Source organism: Epinephelus moara, chromosome 20 (genome assembly GCF_006386435.1).
Source record: "Epinephelus moara isolate mb chromosome 20, YSFRI_EMoa_1.0, whole genome shotgun sequence".
In the NCBI taxonomy this organism is placed as follows: domain Eukaryota; kingdom Metazoa; phylum Chordata; class Actinopteri; order Perciformes; family Serranidae; genus Epinephelus; species Epinephelus moara.
The window spans coordinates 29,063,646-29,090,290 of NC_065525.1; the positions used below are offsets into that span (position 1 = coordinate 29,063,646).

At 43.3% G+C, this 26,645-nt stretch overlaps 1 protein-coding gene across 6 annotated transcripts in view; it reads left to right on the forward strand.

Annotated features, from left to right (window-relative positions):
* The first annotated feature begins 474 nt into the window (after positions 1 to 474).
* Positions 475 to 26,645, forward strand: part of LOC126408569 (CUGBP Elav-like family member 2) — a 33,704-nt gene continuing 7,533 nt past the window's right edge. The window contains exons 1-9 of one of the 6 annotated variants that reach the window (XM_050074198.1): positions 475 to 691; positions 13,994 to 14,190; positions 17,357 to 17,439; positions 19,131 to 19,179; positions 19,725 to 19,859; positions 20,788 to 20,867; positions 22,050 to 22,211; positions 24,735 to 24,798; positions 25,939 to 26,073. In XM_050074198.1, the coding sequence (XP_049930155.1) occupies positions 579 to 691; positions 13,994 to 14,190; positions 17,357 to 17,439; positions 19,131 to 19,179; positions 19,725 to 19,859; positions 20,788 to 20,867; positions 22,050 to 22,211; positions 24,735 to 24,798; positions 25,939 to 26,073 (1,018 nt within the window). In that variant the 5' untranslated portion in view covers positions 475 to 578. Of the gene's footprint in view, positions 692 to 3,031; positions 3,359 to 13,993; positions 14,191 to 17,356; positions 17,440 to 19,130; positions 19,180 to 19,724; positions 19,860 to 20,787; positions 20,868 to 22,049; positions 22,212 to 24,734; positions 24,799 to 25,935; positions 26,074 to 26,645 lie in introns of those variants that run through there. The other 5 variants (XM_050074197.1, XM_050074195.1, XM_050074200.1 and 2 more) reach the window with 5 other exon arrangements.

The window sequence follows — 26,645 nt, forward strand, 5'->3', positions numbered from 1 at the left end:
TCTGTGTATGTACAGGTGCTCGGTGATGATAAGCAGAGTGTTTCATGTTAAAAATACTTATGAAGGGGAGAGTTTTTAGGATATCGAGCTTGACAAACCCCCTTTGCAGGAGTGTGCCTTTCCTTAGCCTTTATTTGGAGCAGTTCACTGATTCATACATGCCAACATGCACAGGAGCGTGCCACAAAACCAGGACTTGTGGATGAGATCTTGTGGCAACTGTGTCGATGTTTCCTCTAATTTCCCCCAATCTGACAGTGGGAATAAATCATCCATGTCCAATTTGCTGAAGTTTTCCTAATATGGGTGTCAATTAGTGAAAGAGTGCTACTGTGGCCACAGCTTTACAGCCTGCAAACTGGGCTGCCGCAGGCAGCACAATGCATTAGCGCACGATGAGCTGTCAGAGAGGATTATTTCAGCCACGCCAGTCAGCGAAGGGGGTGGGCGCCGCTCTGCTGCACTAAACCGAGGAGAAAGAGTGGGCGGGAGACAGAGAAAGGGAGAGAAACACGTAGAGGAAAGAGGGAAAGAGAAGAAAGTGTCCATTACACCGGGTGGATTTTTCCAGAGCACCGATGTTGGAACACTCTTCTGAGCTGGCCCTGGTGCAGAGTTTGTATGCCAACAGCATGCGCTGTCCCCCCTCTGCGGCCGGGATCTCTGTCAGGAATGAGGACCTGCCTATGAGGTACGTTGGGGTTGGCCCCTCATTCAAATCTGGGCTAGCTTTTGTGGAGCAGCCCGTATTTGGACTGCTTCTTTGTCTGGGCTGAATATTGTCATAGGATGTATTGTTTCCAGTTGAGGCGTTCTCTCATGCTGTGACTGTGTGACTGTGGGCAGGGTGGTGTTCCTCTGGTGTCCCAATATGGTTTTTTTCCCTCTAGGATCCCAGAAACCATGTATTTGAATCTAATTAATTTGGCCTTTCATTTCAATACCATCTTCCCAAGACTGAAATGATTCAATCAGGAGGTGGTGGATTAGTTTTAAATTGTGTCAGAATAGAAAAATCAATACCTTATAGCATTCTCACATCATTTAATTACCTTCATCCTCTCTGCAAAGTTCCACACTGGCTCAGATACTTGCATGAACTACAAATAAAGAGAGGAGAATCTGTCAGTGATGCAGGTGTTTGTCTCTGAAATGAAAAAGGACAAACCCGTGTGATAAGATAGGCCTTTCTACTGAGACCAGCCCAGGCCTTACTGTACTCCCTCAGTGAAAAACCACAAAAGATATCAATTATCTTTAAAAGAACAAAACGACAATTACATCCATCTTGGAATTTGCATAAATTTAGAGGAACTGGAACCTGATAAGATGCTGTTATCTTGTGTGCTTGGTACGTCTTGACCCAGCAGATTTCCTCTGGAGAGAAAGCATGATAAAATGAAGTTCTCTCTCCATTTTGAGAGCCTTTTGGTTGGTCGCCATTCTGCAAACGCTCTCATGAAAGGCAGAGCTGATGATAAAAAAAAAGTGTGCCTCCAAGTTGGAGGCGACGTGCTCAAAAAGACATGATGTGGCCCATTTGGGACTGAAGCTGGCCTATTTTTAAACCGTGCAGTTTGTCACGAAGGGGTACAAATTTAAATGCTGGATGATGATGATGATGATGATGATGGGTGAGACAAGCATGAGGGGAAAACATTTGATGTAAACAACAAAAGCATGGTACGTGTGGAGGATTATGGTGGGATTACAGTAGTAATAATCTGAGATTAAGAAAAGGAGGCTCGTATTAGAAGGTGCTAACAACTAGGCATCAGCCTCTAGAATCCACGCCAACTAACATCTCTAAGAAAAGACAAGGAGACGCATAAACTGATGGCATTGTGAACTGTACGGACAAACTGTGCCGTATATTTTACATACCCTCGAGAGAAACAGGAGCCGCTCTCCATAAGAATCCTGCTCCTTTTCTAACAAATCTATTCAATAAGATCCCCTGAGATCTAATTGAGTCAAAGGAAATATGTGGATGCTGCAGATGGGATGACATTATTGTATTTTTCCTCCATTTTAATGAAACCTGATTCTCCAGAGAGGTTTAGACTAGCTTTTTATAGCAGCCCCTCGAGCTTAATGGTAATGCATGTTGCATAGTGGGCTCGTCTGCATGTATGGCAAAATAGGTCGCATATCTCATTATGCATACAAACCTCTTTTAGGCACTGTTTAATAGAGCATACTCTGCACTGGTGCCAAGTTGCCTTGAAATTGCTATGGATACAAGGATTAAATCGGATTTCATGAATGGGATGTTTCTTAACACTCGCTATGAATAATATTTTTGGATTGCGCAGCTGCTGGAGCAATAATGACTGATTTGACAATTAGCATAGCCCCCCCTGACTCTCTGCTATGGCAAACACTTGACAACGGCCCCCCTACCTTTCCCCACCAAGTGTAGAGGCCTCGCCCTGCAAGTCCAGCGCAACAAAAGAAGATAAGCCTCCCCCTCCCCCAGGGAAACAACAGCCCAGCACAAAGGGGAACCCATGACCTATGACCCTGAGTGAAGACAGCAAGGAAAAACTGCATTTTAACCACCCCACTTTTGATAAGAACAGATTTATGGACCTAACTGCATTGTAAGGCAAGCTGGAAACAGCCTTGTGTATTTGTGTAATCCAATTTAAAAGAAAAGCACGTGCCTCATTTGGAGTCCTGAGAAAATATGGAAACAAGAGCAGCATTATTAATCTTGATGATAGTGACCTGGTTGCTATATTTAAAGATTCACAGACCTACCAATGGAGCTAAGGAGGATCTGACTCTTCTAAATGTGCCATTTGTGTGTGAGAGTGCTGCAGAATCAGTCATTATAAAAAATATAATGGTGATGCCACAGGAGCTGCACCATCACAAACTACAAATAGGTCACTAAACTCTGTATATGACACCACGTGCCAGTCCCTATAGGGGTATTACAGTGATTTTACATCGGGGCAGAGGCGCTGTGAGGCTCGCTGAGCAGCAGCAGCAGCAGAAGGCAGCATGGTTTCAGACTTTTGTTGAAAAGGCCACGCCTCTGGTTTGCTGCAGCTCGGTGTGCAGTGTGACAGCGGGCTCGCCTGAATTTATTTCAGTCGGGGACGCGAGAGAAATTAGGAGGAAGAAGCGAGGCGGATACCGGTGCCCTCTCTCTCATGCAGTTTTGAAGAAGACGCCCCCTCCCTGCACCTGTTCTGCTTCGTCTTGTCGCCCGTCTCGCAGGAGTTGAGCCTCTTGCGAGTGAGCGGACGTCTCATTGTTAGATAGACGTTGTTTTGAGCATGACTTCGGCGTACAACCTGGATTTCCACCCTCTCACCGAAAGTCGGTTAATGACTTCGAGCGACACAATGTAAGTAATCCAACTATCGATATGCGTCGCGTTCATGTCTCCCTTTGTTAGCAGCGCAAACATTTACGAGTGTTTTAAGCGGAAAAACAACACAGTTCAAGGCGAGTTGGGAGTTAGCTACCGTTAGCTTAACTGCCAACGGGGATGCTAACGTTGCTAGCCAAACGAGCAGTGGACCGTACGCTCACCTGGAGTTGAAGTAGTTTGTCTAACTTGGCTAATAACGGAACTAACCTCAAAAGAAGTCGGTTAAGTAGATATTAACCGACTCTTAACTACAGCTGAGCACACCCAGTCGAGGCTAATACATATTACTCGGAGGGACAGGGGGGAAACGCAGTTCGCTAGCCTCGGTGTCGGATACGAGGCGCGCTACAATAGTCAAGTGACATGTGCCTCGGGAGATCACAGGTTTCGGTATCGGACCAGAAAAACAGCATCGATTAGCTTTTAAAACAACAACTCAGCATGTCTGTTTGTGTTACTTGTACAAACAGAACCACCGTATTATTTGGCGGTTTAGTCAGTTGAACAAGTTTACGTTGACGTGTGCTTAATCGAAACGGTGAGTTAGGTGTTAAAACAGACAAGTGTGAACGGGTTTAAAGGAAGTGCTCCGAATAGAGTCACCGTGTTTATTTCGTGTATAGCTAGCTATTTATATGTTTAGTTGCCGACCAAAGACCGAGTTGTTTTTCAGTTTTATTGGCTAAAGCTCAACAGCAGTAGTGAAGCTTGTTTGTAGGCAGCACACGGGCTATTAGCTCTGCTCGCCTGGCGCACTCCCAGTCCCTCCCTGTCTCTGTGTTAGCCATGCTAGCTAACATCGCTAGCTGCACCTCCTGTGTGCTGTGGTACCCCCCGTCCATGTTGAATATACAAGTGCTTACCCAACGGCAGAAAACACGTGGTTTGCTACATTATTGAGCCATTAATGGAAATCTTGTGACAGGGCATATACACAAGGGAGAGGAGACACTCACCGAGCACAGAGGTCCATATAATAACTCTGTCCTGTCGACATAACGCCGGCTAATCCTGTTTGACAAAAACATTTCCAAAACCACAGCCTGCTTTTACAAGACTGTTTAAAATTTAAATGTTTGCACTTTCAGGAGTGCTATCTTTATGTTGCAGTCAAACGGGCCTGGTCCTTTATGATTTCATCTTCTTGCACTAAAGGAAATGTCACAATCAAGCTGTTTTTTTTTTGTTTCAGTATTTCCCCAAACTATTTTTTAGTTGATATGTCAGTAAGTTGTGTCAGTATGGTTGACATGAATGAGTAAAACTACTGTGATTACTAGTCAAAATGACAAGTAGTGTTTTGATAATTGATTTATTATAATTTTGCAGTCAAAAATACCCAACAGTACCTAGTTTCAACTTCCCAAATGTGAGGATTTTCTGCATTTCTTTGTCTAACAGTCAGCTGTACATCTTTTAGGTTTATGAATGTTAGTGTTGCAAAACAAGCAACTGAAGATGTATTCTTGGGCAAAAGGAAACTGATGGATGCCTTTACCATATTTAACAGTTTAACAATTAATTGAGAAAATAAATGGCATATCAATTGTTCATGAAAATAATTTGTCGCGGCCCTACCTTCTTATGATAATCCTAAATTAAAAACGCTTGGGGAAATTAGTGGGTGTTTATAAATAATGGATGGACTGATTTTTACAATATTTCACACTTTCACAGGATATTCTTTGGAGAGTATTTCACGTGTTGTACGTGGAGATAGTGAGGTGGTGATTAGATCTTGTCCCAGCTGCATTTGATTGATTTATCCCCATGATTGTTGACAGTGAGAGTGACAACGAGAGCTTAAGTGAGATCCTTTGGCAGCCGAAACAGCCATAGTGCTATGTCAGTAAGCTAAGCGTCATAGTGATCCCTTTTGTTGTGGCGGGGGAGCTGTTGATCTGTGCAAAGTGTAGGATCTTGGCAGAGGGTCTGATGGGGGGGGCTGCCCAGGCCAGCTGTTCTGCTCACTGTGAGGGTGGCAGCGGCGGTGGGAGAGTGCTATGCAGCCAGATGTTGAAGGCCAAGAGTAGGAGGGCTCTGATCTGGCCTGTCACCTGTTTCTCTGCTCCTGCTGCGAGCTTGGCGCTGCAATAATTACATGACTGGCTGTCCTGGAGCTGCATGCACCGCCTTGGAACGCTCATAATCACGTACTGTATGTGGGGCGGTGTGATCGAAGGTTGAGCAAATTCCTCTGCAAGCCTCGCAAACAACAGATATTGCGGGACAGGGTTGCATAAGACCAGATGCACCCACCATGTCCATGAAATTGACAGTACTGAGCTGCTGTTTAGTTATTAACAAAGTACATTGCAGGGATGTTAAATCAGCAAAATAAGAAATGGGATGTCTGAGCTTGTGATTCTAAAATTGGATATCAATTAGCGCCTGTGACCTAGAAGTCAGTGTCTGCGGTTCACATGAAGTCGGATGAAAAAGCACTGCTTGAGTGGACAAGTCAAGAGTAGCAGTAATGGATTGGATTGAGGGGATGTGACAACAAGAGAAGCTCTCTTCTGGATTGACGGCTTTGTGGGGGCAGAAAGCTTCTGTGCACAGTTGTAGGCTGTGTTGGAAATCAGTAATTATTTAGGCTACTATAAAGTATAAATGTACGCCTTTTTATTTTAGTGTCCAAACCCAGAGCGGGAATTTTATGCATAACATGTTGACCTCAAAAATGACGGCAATGGAATGAAGAAACAGCATCCATAGTGTGTACAGTGCTCGCTGCTTAGAGTTACACAATTTACTGTGTCAAGTGATACAAAAAAAGATGTTTATAAAAGTGTTTGCAACCTCATTTTACTGACTTTGCTTGCTCATTATAGTGTTAAGTATTGAGTGCCTACAATGTAGATGGTATATTAAGATGGACTCCATGACAGCTCCCCAAAAGTGAAGCTGAAACATCCCAGGTGGCTGGCTGCAGTATCGGTCATCTATGTAAGCAAACAGGACATGGACCACACTAAAAAGTCAATAGTAAAAGGCAGATAATTCCCCCCCAAAGATGGTTTCTGCCATTTTAGGTAGTTCTTATCACACTTATGTAAGTTCAAGTGTTTGTTTATCTGGTAAGTCAGGCTTTAATTAGTTATTTGAGACTATAAAAGGGGATTTGACACCATGATGATGGCTAAGTGTGCTTATGATCAATGGCGCTGCTCGGTTGGATGGTAGTATACGTGGGAACTTAATACCGCAGAGATCACCACTGTGCAAACTTTGGCTCCAAATGATGTCGCTAGTGCTATCACTAGGATGTATCCTGGATATTTGGCTTCATTTTTGTACAGTGGGAGGAAGAAGAGGCACGTTGTTAATTTTTATATGCAGTCTATGGTCTAAAATATAGGAAGTAGTGAACAAGGGAGTGATTTTTGAACGTTCCCATCACTTAAAATTCTGCAGTATTTGTAAGCATAAGCTGAAAGCAAAAAACTGCATGTTAAGTAAGGGGAGTTTTGTATTAATTAAAGATGTTCTGTTTCTCATCACGGGTTAGATTAATGGATGACTGAGTAAGTCAGGGCAGTAAGCACACTCTGTCAAAGTAATCAAGTGTAATTGCTGCTTTTAGTGGGTTATTTGTCTCTTCATTTGAGATGCATTGGTGAGGCTGCTGCCTATTCCAGTGAGCTCCACCTGAAGACTTAAATTCATGCTCCACTTGACGCTGACAGAGGTGTGAGCAGAGTTTATTTTGTCGGATGTGTGACTGTTTGCTCACACAAGCTTATGCTTTAGCAACGTCATCCATAACCGCCAGGGACGCTTGGTGTGATTATGGAGCTAATGGGGCGGGCCTTGTCATCAGATGCTGGCCGTCTGTTAACATGCGGCCCATTCAGAGGCTGATTGAACATGTCTGTCTTCATCAGGGGAAATGCAACAATGAAATCAGGCCATATTGAGCTGAATTGGAGTTAATGCCAGGAGGAAAATATCTTAATAACTTCTCATCATAACCACAATGTGCTGATTAGGGTCGACCACTCGGTATGGAAATCAAACAGCACGCAGCCCTCCTGTTTCTGCTTTCTGGCCTCAAGCAACATCCATCCTTGGTCTTCATTTGTTCTTTCAAACCTGGGCCACGAGTCTGAGTATTTCTTCCTCAGGGGTCCTACAGCAAATATTATGTAAATCCTGCTGCTGTTTTCTGTGACCAGTTTTTAAGTTACAACTCCAAGCCCGTCAGGAGGATATATTTATGCCAAGCTTGTGAAACCCTATTCAACCTGTCAAAGAATATTCTGCCTCTTTTTGTTGGAGTGGAGCAAATAGATGGAGCTAGAAGAGGGAGCCTTCATGTTCTGCTTGACAGCTGTCAAAGATATTACCAAGGCATTAGAGGCATTCTGTGTCTCGTTGAATCAGCTTATAAGGCCACTGGTTTCCTGAAAGAAAAAACAACTCATGATTTTTTTGAGGGCATTACTAGCAAACAGCTGTTTCAGTCGACTGATTTTCCTCTTTTCTCAGAAGCATTACGTGTGTCCATGTGATCTTTGAATATTTTCTATCCCCAATAAAGCATGACAGCAATGTGCTTTCCGAAACAGCCCAAGGCACCGAGTTTTAGTATATTACTCAAAACGGGAAGAGACTCAGAATTATGTGTAACACTGCCCCAACAAGACTTGTTTGCTCAATATTTTAATTAAAGCAACATAGTCATAGTTTAATTGACATTGCACCAAATAGCATTAATAATTAATGATCAGTAATGATAAAAATCCAATTATAGCATTGGATTCTAATGTAGTGACCACAGATTTTGCTTTCCATCAGCAGTGGTGACAAAACAAAATCATGTGGCATGTGTTTCTGCTGTGACCCCTGATGGTTTAGGGATGAGTAATGTCCAAACACACAACGCTGAGCTTTCAAAATCTTGTGTATTACCAGGCAAATTGGCTGGCTTTCTAATATGGGCACAGCAAAGGTGTCGCTGGCATACTTGGCCGGTCAGAGCTCACCAACAGGACAGACACATGGTCCAAATAAATCACCTGTTTTTATGGGTGGTGCAGCAGTAAGCATGCAACTGTCGCTGCTCTGAATGACTCGTCAGCTGCTGCAGGGCGTCTCGGGGCTCGATGAGCTGCCACATCGCAGGGCTGTTTTCTTTTTTGTGGAAGCTCAGCAAAAGACTTCATTATTCCTGTCTGGGAGTACTCTGCTGGAGCAAAGATGGGCAGTTAGGACCGTTTCAGATATAGTATCTTTGAGTCAGTACCTTTATCAGTGCCAACATTTTTTGTATGTCTGTTTTTGCTTTTTATATAATATTAAATTTAAATTAGAGGCGAATGATACGATCAGTGAGGGGGGAAAAGTGAATTAGATGTTCAAGCAGATGACAGTCTGTCAGCAGTCAGTTTAAAAAATGTCATGAGTGTAGTGCAGGCTTTATGTCCAAAAAGTAAAAGGCTTGGTTCACCCAGGTAATAAACATTTTCCTATTCCTAGTGGTATAAAACCACGCAAATAGCATTGGTTATATTTGTTCAGGTTTTGAAGCACACTAATGCACTGTCTGTCTTGATATTTTTGGTCTTACCTCAATACAACAGACAAATGAAATTTAATTCATGCTGCTTTAATCTTTGGGAATTTTTTTTTTTAATAAAGTACCAACAGCAATTTGCCTTTGCTGAAACAATGTCCTGCTTACCCTGACCTCACTGAACCTGTTGTGAATATTTTTCATTGAAACAAATTTATCCTGAAGAAGAAAAATAAATAATTCCTGTGAAAACTGAGAGTTGTTTAGGGTGGATCCCAGCAGCTTTGTATTGGCGTAATGTCACTGCTGTATTGACACAACATTATGCAGCTTTAAAGGCTTGACAGTGTCGTTCCACTGATAGATACTCCTTAGTGTCAGCAGGTGTCACTTAAAACTGATATGCTACTGGCAGATACTGATCCTTGTGGGCAGCTGTCACCTCCTGGTGGCTAAGCTAACAGGGCTAGCCATAGATAATTAGAAGCCCTTTAGAAAGGAATGGTTCAACATTTTGGGAAATGCATTTATTTGATGAGGAGCTGGACTGTTTCTTGGCCTGTGTTTTAGAGGTGTGATAGTTTTTTTTAACTGCCTGTTTGTGTGAGCTTCATATTTCCCTTACAGATAATACAAGTGGTATCAGTACTTGCATCTAAAGCAGCATTCATACTTCTGCGTAAATGCCTACCCACTGTAGCCTGATATGCGCTTCCCCAAAAATGTAACCACACCTTGTTGCGAGTCAGACCTACCCCTGTATATTTCTGTAAGCTTAAAACCATTTATTTCAGTGGAAATTAAGCTTTTATTTACTTGTATTTCGCAGATAAAAACAGTAAATTGTGAAGACGATAAAGCCCCCTCAAAATAGAGCACAGTGTTTCCGCTACATTCATTTAGCAGCGGCATGTTGCCGCTGTTAAATTATTGCCGCCGCTGCTGCTCCTTCAAAACATTTTTGCAAATGCACCACCACTCTTGAGATATCTGTGCACTTGCACAACGCAGCAGCCAGTATAGTGAGGAGCGCAGCGGTGAGGGGAGTGGGGGAAGGCTCCTATTTAGGGATGCACCGAATATATTCGGCCGAATATTGCAAAAAAACACACACATTCGGTATTCGGTGGAATAAGTGAAAAGCAAGGCCGAATAATAGCAGCGTGTTTTGATAACGCAATTAAACAGTGTGCGGTGACGGACAGAGTAAAATGTCGGCAGTGTGGCGATAAACAGTAACAGCGAATCCCGCTGGTTGTGGGTTGAACGGGTGTCACAGACACAGACAGGAATACGTATTCCTGTCAAATACGGCGGCGCATTATAACAGCTTACCGGCGAAGAAGTCCGGCTCCAGGTGAATAACTTGTTGTCATGACTGCCAAAAAGTACCTGAACAGCTGAGCCATGGCGGCACACAGTATGTGGCGTATCAGAGGAAAAACTTTAGGGACTGTTCGTTACTTATGAAGGGACTTGTCAGGGGAGGAGGGTGGCTGGTTGATTTTTATTTCATTTATTTATTTTATTTTGATCCCCCCTATGTTAATCACTTATTGATGCTGTTTTTGAAGTATGAATAAGTCAATAAGTAATTTATTCCATTGAAATATCATTGATGTATTATAGAAAAGTGATTTATCTTTTTATAAATGACAAAAGGCACATCTGCCTCATTTTCGCTGTGGTATCCTGATACTACTCAGAACTATGATACTTTCACTGGTATTGTACCGTGGGTCCCAATTGAGGGATGTCTCTCACTCACAAGTATAAATGCTCACAATGGCTTAGTCTACACCACAGAGTGTACACACAACTATAAATCAGCCATAACTCTCAGCAAGAAAGAGAAGCGTATTTCCCAAAATGTCGACCGATTTGTCGAGGCTAGTGCAGCAGCACAGGCACTTTTGACTTGAAATGCATCCTAAGCTTTTATAGTCACCTTCCTGTCTGTTCTTGCTCTTTCTCTCTTTCCTCCAGTTTTAACAAGAGCGGTCAATACAGCTCTTAATGTGACAGTGCTTACTGTCTGTGCACTCGTCCACTTTACAGTGTAACAATACTTTGAGGCAGACAATTTGAATCAATGCTTTTTATTACTGGAATAGTAAAAATGTACGATATATAGACATTGTTGCAGTAATTAAAGCTGTCATTTTTGTGTGGGTGTGTAGGAAGGCCAAAGAATGTATTATTGCAGTTACATTTCTCTTCAGCAGTCTCTTAAGCTGAGGAGACAATGCACAGCTGCAGGGGGCTGGAGCGTCTAATGAATGTTAAGGAGATACTGTCAAAGGGAGTTGATTTTGAGCCTTGGTGTTTTTGAACGCTGTGACACAAATCTAGTTTTTTTTCCAAGTGAGATTTGCTGTTTTCTACGGCGAGATTTCATCAAAGGGCCCTCAGCAAAATGGCGTCGGAGTGGCACTGGTAAAACTGGATAAATGGTGTCACCCACCAGTGCTGTGGCCTTAGCAGACGTAGCCTTCGATGTGTTCCAAAGCATCTCTCTGACTTGGCCCATTGTGCTGTAGAGGAACGGTGAATAGTGTTCTCCAGCATGGGCGAACAATATGTGATTGTTCCCCTGCTGTGGTGAAGAAGCTGTAGGTTACTCTCTGTACCATCGCCAAAGCGCCTGAGGAGGAGATGTACCGCAAAATCGCTGTCTGCTAACCAGCGATTCTTGTAGGTTTAGACCTCTGCAGTGCTGTTTTCCTTTAGCTGTCGGAGCTAGTGGGAGGGGGGCACTCACCCCTTTTTGGTGGAGAGAGGCTTTTGTTTCACTGGAGCTGTTTTTTTTTTTTGTTTTTTTTTTTTGGTTAACTGTTTATATGTCATCATTCGGATGTATTGACAGCCTCCAGGAAACAAAACATTCATACTGAGGTGTGGAGTTGGATTTCGGAAGAACAAGAACTGAAGTGTGATTTGTTAGCATGTCGTTTAGGTCCCTCAAGGAGTTTGGTGTTTCTGCAGAGCGGCTGGGCTCAATTTGTAAAAGATGGATGGCTCGCGTCCAAAGGTCTGTGTGTGATACTGTTTTTACATTAGTGTATCTTTTTGTCAGTCACATTTTTACAATGTTGTTTTAAGGATTTTAGTACTCTGTGTGCCAGCACATCTTTTGTACCAGTCTACACAGATTTTGTTGCCCTCCTTGATCCTCTGTGGTTCTACATTGTGTGTTTGGATCGAGGCTTTGTGCTTAACATGATTTCTCTGCCTCAACACCCGTGGATGGCTGTTGCTCCGGCCTTATGTCTGGTTTCCAGCATCTCTACACCTGTCTGGAAATGTTCGTGCTTGATTTTGTGTGTGTGTGTGTGTGTGTGTGAGTGAGACAAAGGTGCTGTAGTCGTAGGTACACTGGTGGGTATTGATTCTCTGTCCCTGAGGCTTGCCTCAAAGGAAAATGGCACGATTTAGTATTTCACTCAACTCCATCATTGCTCTACTACCCTATAACACCCAGATTGTTACTCGATATGTTGTTGACTATGCAATTCAGAGTTGTTGCACCATCCATTATTGTAAACAATATATTGTTTCAGCATCTGCTTCAGTGTACACATGTTTAATGGTCACATTGCAAAGGATTTTATGGTCTATAAACCACTTGACTCCTCGGTAGTAAAGTTGAAATATATGAAAACTATCAAAGCACATTGGATTTCCATAAAGACACAAACTAAAGCCCATTAAATGAATCATGATGTAGCCTGATTTCAGTGTGTTTGGGTTATTGTTTTTCACACATTCAGTCCGCCTGCATGGTGACAATGAAAAATCAATCTCCGTGCAGGCCAATTAGCAAACAAAGTGGTGTTAAACTCTCAAAAATAATTGATTAGAAAAGTTGTGTCAGCTATTTGGAAGTATTTAGGTTAATTTATGATAATATGGAGCTTTATTTGTCTTTCTTACTAAAATCATGTAATTAGTTTCACTGATAATTATGTATATTGCCAAAATTGGTGACACCGTTGTTACTACTCTTAATGTCCACAGCCCAGAGATTCACAATTGGTTATAAAATGACATGAAACTGCCTTTCAAAACCATATGCTTTTATTTAGCTGTCAAATGCATTACAATGTCAGTTATTTGGAACCACATGTTACTGACAAAATTTTTGACAGCGTGTGTCAGAAACAATGCAGTTTGGTGATTAAAACTGGGGTAGGCAGTTTTGTGAAGAAGGAGGGTGTCAGAATTTGAAAATCCACCCTCCTCCATTTTTTGTTAAAGGTTGGGAGTTCTGTTGGTTAGTTTTGGCAAATTTACACACTTGAACTGCTAGAGGCACAGCAAAACAGTCGCCGCTCAACAAAAAAGGATTATGGGACTGATGGGAGCACCAAGTTTCACAGTGACCGTGTGCTAGGTCTAACCTGTGTAACAGCAGCAACAGAAAGTTTCCCACTCTCCTCCTGACAACATCATCTATAGTGGCGGGAAGTGAGGCAGATGACATACAGTGATTTTAAGGCTCTAGCTAGCTTCATAAACCCAAACTTATTATTAGCCGCAGCCTTGACCCTTTGGCTAAGGTTAGCAAGCTAAACTATTTGCAACATTTTCCTTCTATCTCTGAAACACTTCGCCGATATCGACACATGCTTTATTTTGTTTATTGCTAGACCCTCTTTTGGATGAGTCTGTCTTCCTTCCTTCTTTGGTTGCTTTGCAGTGTAGGTAGTTGTTGCCACTGCTGGAATAGTGACTTTTCCTGCTTAATTTTCCACCACTGAATCAGGCTTTCACCATCTGAAGGGCCATGCACACATGCCTGCATTTGTGGAACAGCAAATAGTAAAACCCTCTCTCTGAACATGACCTGTGATTGGCCAAAGTTTTCCGTGACAGGCCAGATTTTCTAAAGCCTGAAAACAGAGCCAAGAAGAGGTACAGAAGTCTCATAAGCCACTTGAATTACAATATGTTAAATTTTATTATAGGAAAATAGCAAAATAAAACTGCGTACCCCAGTGTTAACAAAATATTTTAACATCAGAACTGAATATTGTTTTAGACCCGAGTAAACTAACAACAGATTTCTTTTTGTTTTTTTCCTCTCACAGCAACGGCAACGGCAGCAAAATGAACGGGTCGCTGGAGCATTTGGACCAGCCCGACCCAGACTCCATCAAGATGTTTGTGGGCCAGATCCCGCGGTCCTGGTCAGAAACAGAACTTAAAGAGCTTTTTGAGCCCTTCGGAGCTGTGCACCAGATCAACATCCTCCGTGATCGCACCCAGAACCCCCCTCAGAGCAAAGGTACGGTCAGGACACGAAATTATCCGAGTTATTGTTTGTTCTTTCATGCCACAGTGGTTGATGAATGTTAGAATCTTGAAATTATTGTATTTTTAGAATATATCGTTGAGATTAGTTCACTAAGTTATCCGCTGCTTACATTTCACATTATAGATGATTTTATTGAGAGGGGTAAGCAGTTGTAAGAGATTTTAGGGTTTCATAACTTGGCATGAAATGTTCGTATTCTTTACATTATATACAGTAAATTATCTTTTGTTTCCTGCAAAACATAAATCGTTGATTTATTTCATTATTTAATTTGTTATTGCCAAAATAAACTGGCTCATCTAAATACTGGTTGGTTACCTTCCAAAGTGCAGAGAAACGTAGACCTTTATATAGCTGCCGTTGTCCTCTACCTGTATTTGCCTGGCTTTTAGTGGTCAAGCACTATACACAAAACCCTGTTATTGCCACGTCACCCACCATCACATTTCAGCACAATTGCCTTAGGCAGTGCACAGCATTGCTTGTCTGCACACGCAATGCAGCTGTGTTTGTGCTTACAGACGAGATGATTCAATAGTCTTTTGTTTCAGGGTTAAAAAGTAGCACCTTTTTTCCACAACCCTGCATTATGGGAATATTTTATTTCTTTTACTTTTGCGTGCTGGCTTAAAAGCAGCATTGTAAGGAGGAAGTGTTACTCAACTGCAATTTTCCATTAAGACATCTATCGATGCGCTCACCTTAGAAATGGTGCTTGAGTTGAGCGATTCAGTTTAGGTTCCAATTAGAGGAGACGGTGAAGTGGAAGCCTGCTGTCTGCAGAGAGCTGCAAAGTGCCACTGGAAGTGCTCAGTCTCCCGTAACTAACTGCAGGTGAATAAAGTAAACGACAGTTTCCCTGATGTAACTGTCCTAGGTTTACGACATCACCCAAATTTCAATTCCCTTGATGGTTGGATGACTCACCATGGCTAAAGGCACTAATCTACTCTGGGGTTTTAATGTGGTGGGGCCCTGCTTGATGCTGGGCTCTAAATGGAACCAGTTTTGGGCCCTGACTTACCAAGCCAGACAAAGCCGTTTGGCTATCATTAAAGGTTTCTGGCCAACCGATACCAGTAGTATTTGAGGTGTGTCCAAAGCCATTTGCATTATTCGGCCCTTATAAGCTGCTGTTCCGCAGATTGAGTCTGCAAAATTGTTGGTGGAGGCAGTATGAGAGAGTGTTGCCTGACTGGCTGTTCAGCCGAGTGAATCAGAGATTTTACCCATTTAGCGCAGTCTATCCTTACATTTCTTGCCTCTGCCCTTTCTTCTTTTACAAGTGAAAGACATGCTGACAACAACGCTGCTACTTGGAGACAGACATGTTGCCTTTCAGGCGCTTATACTCTCCCTTTTCTGACTTTTTTTCCAGAACTCATTCAAACATCAGTCGTGCAGCGGTAAATCACAACATCTTGTTACAAAAATGTGTCTCAGACAAATCGGTTGCCTTTTAACTGGTTATTAGCAGCACAGTTTGCTTAATGGCTATGAAATGCGAAAAAAGGAACCTTTAGTGCCTGATTTAGATCTTGATTCAGTTTTCAAGGCTCCTCACTTCACTGAGACTGCTTGGTCAAAAAGAGCCTAGTGTGTCAGGGCCCTAATGGCAACCCAGCATGTGACCAGGATAGCACTTGATTCACATGATGATGATTTTTACAAAAACACACACATCTTAGCAACGTGAGTGTGATCAAAGGTATACTAGAAAATCTCTGGGGTGCTTATTATTCTGTGTGTACATAGATATACGGCCAACACTGCAGTTCATTGGGAGGCTGAGGAGTTCAAAGCCCCCTTTTTTTTAGCAGAGCCCTCCTCTGTTCTATGTGGAGTGTCAGCTGTGATGGCCTATTGACATGTTAATGCAATGTTAATGTATTCTAATAGATAATCTGGCCTGATCACAGCGGTCTTTGGCTCACTCAGCCGGTGTGAGGTGAATATGTTGCAGCAGCACCCCCACGCCCATTTATCTCACTGTCGTCCTCCTTTCCCAGTGGTCCTACTCCTACTGGGAGAAATGGGGGCAGTTTATTAAAACACGATGGCCTGATGATATCTGGCTTATGTTTATTTGCATGGCAGATAATACACCCTCCGCCCCCTTCCTGTGTCATCAATCTTGCTTTTGTTTGATTTGTTGGTTGAAATTGCTGTAATCCCACTTCCATTTTGGTTGTTTACTTTGCCACAGATCTATTGAGGAGCCATCAGATTTGCGGTGTTTTTTAGGTCACGTCTACCGCAGGTCATGAAAAAATCATCTGATAACTATCACGCCTCTCTGGATGGTTTATTTAGCTCCAGTAAATTGGAGGCAGGGCTAAGCAGCAGAGAAAGAGAGAGCTCAGCTGGTTGTGAGAGAGAGAAGAGAGCAGCTCGATGCATATTAGAGTTCAACAGCCCTCCCCGCGGCCTGGGAGCTCCAGTAACAGCATAATACACACTATGTAGGTCAGAGACGCTGCAGTGCTCCACTTCCCCAGCCCAGTGAAACTGACAGGCTGGAACGCCACTGGCGGTCTGCTGGGACGGAAGGATGAGAGGCTTTTTTTTTCCCTCCCCCGCTCTTCTTTTCTTCATCCCCCTCCCCCACCTCCTCTCTCCTCCTCCCATGATTCCTCTTCCTTGCTTTCACTTCTGCCTTCTTGTCTCTTGGTGCTGTTTTCATGCCTTCTGTATGTATGTTTGTATGCAACTGGGTTCTTACGTAACAGGGCACCACTCTCTCTGATGTGTTGATGTGGTGGTACGGTGCCATGGCATGCCCGAGCGCTGTTGACCCACGGACTGTGCATCAGTGCCTCCTGACAGCTATCTCACCCCGTGGTCATCTCTATGGCCATGTCACACAACAGCCCTCAGCTATCTCATTACTCCACTGTCCTCGCTGCAAGCTCCTACATGAGCAGTGTTGCACCATCTAACAGTTGGCGCTAAGAATATCCTGTCACATGTTTCTAACATGTGATCTGCGGAGAACATACACTCATCCGTTTAGCTTCTTTCCTGCTCTGCAGCAGTCCTGGTATCACATTCACTGTCTGTATGCGCTGCGTTTTTAATGCTGTTTTTGTCTCCTTCCCCCCGCCCATTGTTTGTCCCTGTTTCTCTCTCTCTGCAGGATGCTGTTTTGTAACTTTTTATACAAGAAAAGCTGCACTGGAGGCCCAGAATGCACTGCACAACATAAAGACTTTAAGTGGGGTGAGTAAGCACAGTATGGGCTGCTTTTAGCTGCTTGAGCCCCTCTACATCCCCGGTGCAGGCTGTGAGCTGTGTGCCGGCCGATAATGAGCTCTCGGCTCACTGAACGCCTGTCTGGCCTGAAAAATATCTCGGCCCCCACTATGCACTAACACCACACAGAGGACTGCCCCTGAACCTCAACACACTGAACTGATAAGCTAGCTGACCCTACACACACACACACACACTCACACATATGCAGGTATCAGGTAGAGTGTGCTTGACCAGGCAGCAGGTTATTCACTGAGGCACAGGACCCGATCGCCACAAAGTGGAACAAATTATTAATGCTTGTCTTCATGAATCATTGATGCACATCTACATTTTTATTTCCCAAAGTTGGAGGTACAAAAAGAGGCGAGTTCAAGTCTTTTTAACAATGAGGCTTCCTGAGAGCGAGTGTGGTCTCTTAATTCCTTACCTGATTTATCTAGAGATTAAAGCCCAGTCAACCGGAATAAGTGCAGTTGCTTGTTAAACGTGTACAAATCTGCCCCGCCTATACACCGCTCTAAACGACTTTCCTTCCAATCAATTAAATCTATAACAAACAACTGCACCCGTCGATTAAATCAATAGCTCAGTCTATTGGAAATGTCAGGGAGGTTACAGGTAAATATTGAACTGGGTTGATAAATGAGTGTAGCAGTCTGAGTATACAGGCCCAGCTCTCTTCACTGGAGAACTATCAATCAGCCAGACATTTCAAATAAAGTGTGGTCTAACAGCTCAGCTCTCAAATCCCAGTCCCCGATCATACTGTTACTGGCATTGACTGCAGGTGACTGAGTTTGGTTTGCGTGACAGTGGGAAAAGCTTGTTTCTGTTCCTGTTTTCTCTCCCTTCTGTGCCTCGCTCTCCTTGGTCAGTGACGCTAGCCAGTACCCATACTGAGCAGGCCATCTGTCCGCTTCTCTTTAGTGCTTGTCAAAAACAAACCCACCACTTTTCATAAGTACAACCTGCTCGGGTATCTCGCGGCTAGATTTATTTCCTCTCTTTCACATCACGTGGCAGGTAAAATGCGCTAAAAATACATTTCACTCAAAGTTCTGAGAGTCGCCTTGCGCCGACGTCTTCATTAAATAGCGTGAAGTGACAGATCCTAAAGCACTTTCTCACATAATGAACACAGCGCGAGGGAGAGCGTCATGTTCAGAGATGTTAGGCTGACTCAAACAAGATTTTTCACAGCTCTGGTTCGCCACACCTTGTTGTGTTTGTATGTGATATAATGGTGTATAGGGGAGGTGAAAGGCAATCATTATCTCAAAAATTTAAACTCACTGTACATTTTAAGACGTACTGAAATGGCTCTGTTGTCAGTCATCTCTGTAAGATTGTTCTAAAGATGATGAGGGATGTTGACAGGAAGAATCGATAAGTTCAATCACAAGTCTACACTACAGCGAGAAGTGAAATTGGATACCGGAGAATTTGATCCCCGCCATCAACTCATAGACACTTCTTCCTGAATCTGGCAGCAGTGAGGGATGATGGTGTTTTGAGTGAGAGAACAAAACAAGAGGCAGAGAGGGATGCTTGAAGATGGAGGGGATGAGTGTGAAGATACGAGACCAAGCACCTGCATAGTTTATAACAGTGACAGGTGCGGTGTTAACCATTTCTCTTCCCCTCTTTATTTCCAGATGCATCATCCTATCCAGATGAAACCCGCTGACAGTGAGAAAACAAGTGGTAAGTGGATGCATGTGTAATGTAGGGTGACATCAGCAGCAGGGCGGGAGGGTACAGAGATGACTTCTGTAGAGGAAAAATCGTTTGAGATTAAGCCAAGACGAATGGGGTATGAGATTTTAAAAGAAGGCGGGGGCTGGATTGTGACTGTTTAATGCCAAAATGAAGGCCGGAGAGGGACTTAGTTCAGGGAATGTACGGCAATACACAATTTCTATATGGTGTCAGGGGTTAGGAGGATTAAGGGCTTTAAAAGGCACCAAGGGGAGAAGAGTAGAGCAGGTACAGAGGATCTGGGCGAGAGCACAAATGGATGATACAGTCATCTGTCTCGAGAAGTAGACACTGAGGGAAAACAAAGCTGCGAGTTGCAGAGATTTGTACAAGAGGCTGGCACCTTGAGTGAGAAGCAGAAAATGTGGTAGCATGACAGGGAGTGAGCTTGAAAAAGAGAAGTGCAAGATTTAACGCCTGATGTAACTGCCGCTTTCATAGCTCCATGATTGTTTGTCTGAATAGCTTTCCTCTTTTCATCCTCTCCGCAGCGGTAGAAGACAGAAAACTCTTCATCGGAATGGTTTCAAAGAAATACGGCGAGAACGAGATCAGAATGATGTTCTCGTCTTTCGGGCAGATCGAAGAGTGCCGAATTCTCCGGGGACCAGATGGTCAGAGCAGAGGTAGGCGTGCTTTCAGCGCTGGCACAGTGTTCTTTGCCTCACAGCCGCCACCTTCAGCGTAGCCGAGTACATATTCTCATCAAGTATTTATGCAGGCCCCTCCCTGCTTCTCCCTTTCAGCCCCCTCCACCCCCAAAATCAAGTGCTATTCACCTCCAGTGGCACCCATTCCAGTCCCCATAGTCTATCCTCCCGTCACTGTTACACTCAGCCTCCACATCTCTCACAGCGAAGGGCCACTGCTCTCGCTGTCCGGCACAATGGCCCGTCGCCTTGGCAACCGCTGGCTGCTGGTGTTCGTGGGCTCAGCTGGCAGGCGGCTCGGCTCAGCTCAGCTCCTCCTTTACCGCCTCCTTCATCACACTCTACAAAGGCAGGAATTAGCTTGTCGTCGCATCTCCTACATAGCTCTCGACTGCATAAAGCCTTAGATAGCAGGCAGCACGAGGCTATGCGATAAAACCTCACTGCAGAGACAGTTGGACATAAATTTCTCTTCCCCTTTTTTTTTTAGTATATGTTCTTAATGTAAGCACAATTTGAAATGGGCCTTAAATATCCTTTGATGTTTGCAGATCTTGCACATTTTACCAAATCAAAGCCTTTCAGTGTGTATATATGTGTGCATTTTATGTGTTTATAATCACGTTGACTGTTTCACCATGACACCACATAGTCAAGCCTCGTTGGGTGGCAATTTAATCCGTCGATCACTGTGCTCATGTGACACGTGTTACTGTTTTCCTTGTTGTGTTCTTTCTCTGTGTGCTAACCAGTGAGGGTGGTTCTGTGTGCTTGGGAGTTGCCATTCTCTGTACTGTAATGTGTTTTTTGGGGTTCATAACGAGTTGTCCAAACCTTTTGTCTTGTTTTGTTTCTTCTTGTCCCTACCTCCCTCCCCCCCTCTCCTATTGTTCCCCCCCTACAGGCTGTGCGTTTGTCACATTTGCTACCAGGGCAATGGCACAGAATGCAATCAAAACCATGCATCACTCTCAGACTATGGAGGTACTGTACCCCTTAGCACCTATTTCTCATTTCCCCTCCTTCCCCCCCCTCATACATTCTGCTGCCCCCTTGTGTTGGAAAGATGAACATGTCCAAGCAGATGGCGTCCATTCATCACAGAGCATGAGTCATTTCCAAAACCACTCTTGCTAATTACAGAATTACATTGTCGTCTGCAAAATAATTCAATAAAACGTGAAACATTACCTCGCATAGCCGCTGAATCCAGAGCTAACAGCACACGACTGTCATTTCCAATTTTGGGCTGAACTAAATGCATCTCATTTATTAATTCCTATCATATTTTGAAACCTAGCTATCACAATCATCCAAAATCAATCTATAATTTGGACCACAGGGAAAAGAGCCCACACTACCAAATATAGGTTGACAAAGATTTTACCCAGATTGGAGCAGCTACCCTATCAGATTTCGTCAAAAACTGGGTCCATGTCATCGTGTAGCCAATGGTATCTTTTTGGAAGTGGAGCAGCAGTAATTTGACAGCTAGCAGGTCAGAGGCTCCCCAGTGAAGCAGCAGACCAAGTCTAATTAGGAGCCCAACCAAACATAACACTCCTCCTCCCGGATTAAACGCAGGCTCCAGTGGTGCTTCCCCCTATATCATAACCTCCCCAGTTCTCAGCTGCCATGGGAGGTGCTGCTGGTGCAGAAGCCATTTTCCCTGTTCAGCCTGGTCCCTGTCCGGCTCTCAACTCTCAAAATACTTTAGCACCGCATGCCTCGTGTCCATGCGTCTGTCTGAACAGTGTGGGACTATCTGTTTGTGAGAGTGTATTGTAATGCATTTTTCTTGTTAATGTCTGCTGACATATCCTCGTTTGAATGTCTGTTTTTTTAAGTGTTGTCTCCATCTGTCGTGTGCTTGTCTGTGGACTCGATTCAGCTCCTCAGAGTGCTAAAAAGATTCACTGTCTGCAGCATTGTCCTGTGCCCCTTTTGGAATGTGGCCTGGCTCAGCTATGCATGGCAGATGTCCTCTGTGTGTTAGCTTTGATATGAATGCAACAGGCATCAGAAAAACTGTCTTGAGGCATAGATGATAACCCCCTTTTCAAAGATTCCTTGCAACGACTGTGTCCTTGCATTGATGAATGAACTGTGGATTCTTCAGTGTGCTCCATAGTCGGTCTAATGTCTCTGACCTCTTCACTGCTTCAGGGCTGTTCCTCACCTTTGGTGGTGAAGTTTGCCGACACACAGAGAGATAAGGAGCAGCGGCGCCTGCAGCAGCAGCTAGTACAGCAGATCCAGCAGCTCAACAGCGCCTCCACCTGGGGGAACCTGGCTGGCCTGGGGAGCCTCACACCGCAGTACCTGGCAGTAAGTGTTGCTCAAACACGCTATCCTGCAGAGCTGCACAATTACTCATATTATCATATGGCACAGTTTTAATTTCAGTATGTATTATGGGTTTAGCCATGCGTTTACCGTGTGGGCCTCTTTAGTTACACAGTACAAGTGTAGAAAGAAACTTCCTGACAATATGAAGGAATATATGTGAGGTAATACATTAGATGTGATGTCTATAATAGTAGATGGAGTATAGATAGAGTCAGATCGCAAAGAGGTGTCAATTTCTGTTGTGGTGTATTGGTGGTTATATTGTGAGGTGTTAAGGTTCATGTTTGAACAGACCACACAGTCTCAACAAAAACTGAAAAAAGGCAGGATCTTTTTCAGGGATATGTTGTGTTAAATCATTTTCAAGTGATCCTGTTTCGTTAACCTGCTGTTTGTTAAACAGTGAGTGTGACTGTTCTGGATGGAAATGCAGCGGCCATTTTGTCTCCAATATAGACTGCCTCGTAGCCCTCAAACCTTTGCAAAAATCCTTATAAGGATATCATAAAGATTAGCTCATCACATGGTAGATACATATAAACAGTGTGATGGTGCGGAATGCAAATGAATTAAAGGTTTAGGGCTCATACACATGCAGTGTTTTTTGCATCCTCAAATCCATTGTTTTCCAATGTAGACATGTGCAGGCATGCTCAAAAGTGAGAGCAATGCCGTGGCAGCACACAAGTGTTACCTTGTGCCTGTTTAACAGGACGCACCGACCTCACCCTTAGATAAACAAAGTTTAACTTTTGGAACACAGCATCGTGCACCACATGTCATGACACAAGGAACAACTAATCACAGATATACCAGATACAAATACAGAGAAGTTGTTGATCATTTCAGTACAGGGATACAGTCTGTCCCACAGACAACATTTTAGGCCTAGTACACACTTAAAAAACATCACCTGGAAGATGATGAGCTTCAAACTTGGGATGGTAAGAAGGATATGATACAGTGCTGTTTATGGTTACTTAGCAACTTCAGGTGCAGCCTGCCTCACGCCCCTGAAAGTTGGCACAGAGTAGCCACATGAATAGCACCCAGCACCCCCGACCTCGCATTTTCCAGGCAGTTAAAGACGCAGCTTGTGTCCCCGCCCTTAAACTGATCGTCTTCAGCTCAGAATAGGAATATCTTGTTTCAGTTTGTGTTCTGGCTGAAGGACACTGGCATGTGACTTGCATGTGCTCACTCTAATTCAGAGCCAATGAGCATGTGACTTGAACATGAACATAACATGAACAGCTGAGCTGTTTGTGTTTCTGGCTGGAAAACTAGAAGTAGTTACAGGCAAGAACGGATTAAAGTGACTGTGCTGGTACTTGATATATCCAAATACCACATACGTTTTGATTAAAGGGAAATGGAGAGCTGTTGTAGCATCAAAAGTATTTGGTGGTAATTTCTTAAGAGAGTAGGGCTGTACCCAACTTAAAATTACGTTAGTTAAATAGGATGTGGCTGTTCAATATGTTAATTAGACTATACGTTCCTTTTTTTCCGTAAATAGCTAGAGACTTGGAACGGGGTCCAGTGGGATTTTCAGGGTAACAGCGATGTTCACGTAATATAGTGAAAAGCCAAGTAAAACCATAGAGCTAAAGTTAACTATGCTAACGATGAATTGAAAATGTGAAACAGCATTTTTTTTATGATACTAGATACAAAACAAAGGCCAGAGACTGTGCAGTATTAAGTTGCTGTGGGCTTTAAATTCACCAATACTAAGCAGGAGGCAAAGATACCATTATCTCTGAGCCTGAACGGGCAGAACCTCTCTTCCTCCAGGCAGCTGCCTCCATCTCACCTCAGCCTCACCCTGGGTCTGGGACGGCAGCTGCCTGTGGCAGAGAACAGCATGAAAGCAAAGAGTGCTCACTCTGCAGCTAAATCTGGGGGGCAAGAACAACTTGAAGAATCTTAAGTTGACTGAGGGGGTGATTTGAACTTTCAGCTTTCAGAGCAGTCATACAAGACAGTGTCCATGTTAGTTTTTGTACAAACCTTGGTTTGCTACTGCACCTCAAACTAAGACCCCATTTACACGTAGTCACTTAATGAATACGATACAGCTTCAGGTGCATTAACACCTCTTCCTGGACTGGAGCAGAACTGACTGGGATTTGCACGTAGCCCGAGAAAACTAAGACAGAAACGCTTTATACATTAAGTGGCTAAGTGTAAATGAAAGTCTCTCAAATCTTATCTGGAAATTATCAGGATATGAAACACTTGAAATATAAATGGGCCCTAACTCGCCAATAAATTCTGCTTCTCAGTAAACACATAAGCAGATCAAAGCATCACATATTAAAAGATGAATGTATGAAAGCCGAGATTTTAACATCCAGTCTTTGTCCTCACATTTACTGTCTAATGGAAACATTTGAATAATCAACGTTATTCTGAAATTCAAGAAAACAAGCAGCTTTGATTACACTGATTGATTTTTCTTTTTTTTTAATCCAGTCTTTCTTTCCTTCTCCTCCACAGTTGCTCCAGCAGGCCACGTCCACCAGTAACCAAGGCAGTTTCAACAATATGCAGAGGCTAGGAGGTGAGTTCACCCTCTCAGATGTCGAGACCACTGTTCTTAAGTCATCCTCTGTAAAGCCGACACTTCTCGTGTCAGCAGCCTTGTGACTCACTGCCTGACGCCCACATGGTTTTAACTACCGAAAATCACATGACTCTTTCAGATCAGTGACACATTGATAATCAGTGCTGTTATTCCAGGCTTGTGCAGGCTGCTTAACGACAAACACGACACACATTACTGTGATTTGGTTGAATAAAAACCAATAGAGCAGTGAGGAAAGATGTGCCATGTTAGAATCAAGAAACGGCAAACACCATCATTCTAATGGGGCCAGTTTTTTTTCATTTTCCCATTGGTATTAATAAAGTACTCGATGTAATACAACCCTGAACCCAGTGTGAAACTACAATAAATGCTATGATTGGATTTGGCCAGAGTGACCAAATGTAATAATTTAAATATGTTTTTTAAAAAAAGAGACTGAGAGAGGGAATATTTTCTAATAGGTGACACAACATTTATTGACTGATCAATTACTGATTCTGCTCATCAGTCATTTTTTTAATCAGTTCCCTTTTTGACTACTGATCCATTTTTTGTGTGGAAAACGTTAGGCCTCCACAGGTTTAATGCATCAACGTCATTTTGTTACGTCTGGGTCTGTAGACGGTGAAATGAGAAAATATTTGTACAGAGTTTGTTTTCATTAAGGTGTTCCTAGTCAAAGAAGAAACCTGCTAAGCCTGCTTGTGTTGTGCTAATGTTACTTGAACATATATATATTTACCCCCAGTAACAGACCAGCACTGTCTATCATCTGTCTTTGTGAAATGAAGCCACACTGTTTCCTCCACTCTGCTATGACTCCTTCTTGTTCCAAGTTTCCAGCAGTTTAGATGCATGAGCTTCATGTCATTATTTTTGCAATGTGCAATTGTCAGAAAACAGGCTGGCACCGATAATGGAAGACAGATTGGACAATTTTAAACCAGTTCTCAAGTGGGACTTGCTCTCAGTTCCCACTCTGATTCTCTGTGCTTACATTCTGGAGAAGTTTTTACCCTCCAAGACTTTTTAGAAAGGCGTATCTCAGTGAGAACTTGAGTATAACTTTGGACGTCTTTGATAATCACCTCTGTTTCTTTGCTCTCGCAGCAGGTGTGAACCCCCTTCAGCTGCAGAACTTGGCCACATTAGCTGCTGCTGCGGCTGCAGCCCAGAGTTCTGGCAGCCCGACCTCCACCAGCGCCCTGTCTGCAAACAGTGCAGCCCTGGGAGCCCTGGCCAGTCCAGGTAATTAAACATGAGCTGTAGTGTGTGTATGTACTGTATATACAGTGTAAAGCAAACACTGCGAGTCAGATCCTGTGATCATGGCTATTGCAGTTCAGTTTTGTTTTGCTTGCTGAGTTTTGTTTACTAAATTCACCTGTGTCTGTTATCTTAAGTTTATATTTACACGTAACATTTAAATCTAAATGTAAATATAAATCCTTCATCCACTGAGATGGATATACGTTTCCACAGTTAGCCCCCAGGCTGCTCTGATAGTATCAGCAAACTGCTCTGCAAACCTCCCTCGTCCGCTATTTGCCTAACGGCCCTCAGCCATTCCTCATATATTTTATGGGAGTTAATCAGCCACATATAAAATTTTATGAGAGCCCCCATTTCCCTTTAATCTGTGTAAATATACATTGGCTCCATCTGTCTGAGTTTAGCATATTGCTGCTGCGGTAATGACCTCTCCTCGTTAAGGGACAGATTTTTAACGGCCCCCCTCACTGCTGTGTCATCCTCTCATAACCATAACAATTTGTGGCAAAGATGCCAGACGTTCAAAGTGATATGAGGTGTTTTGAACA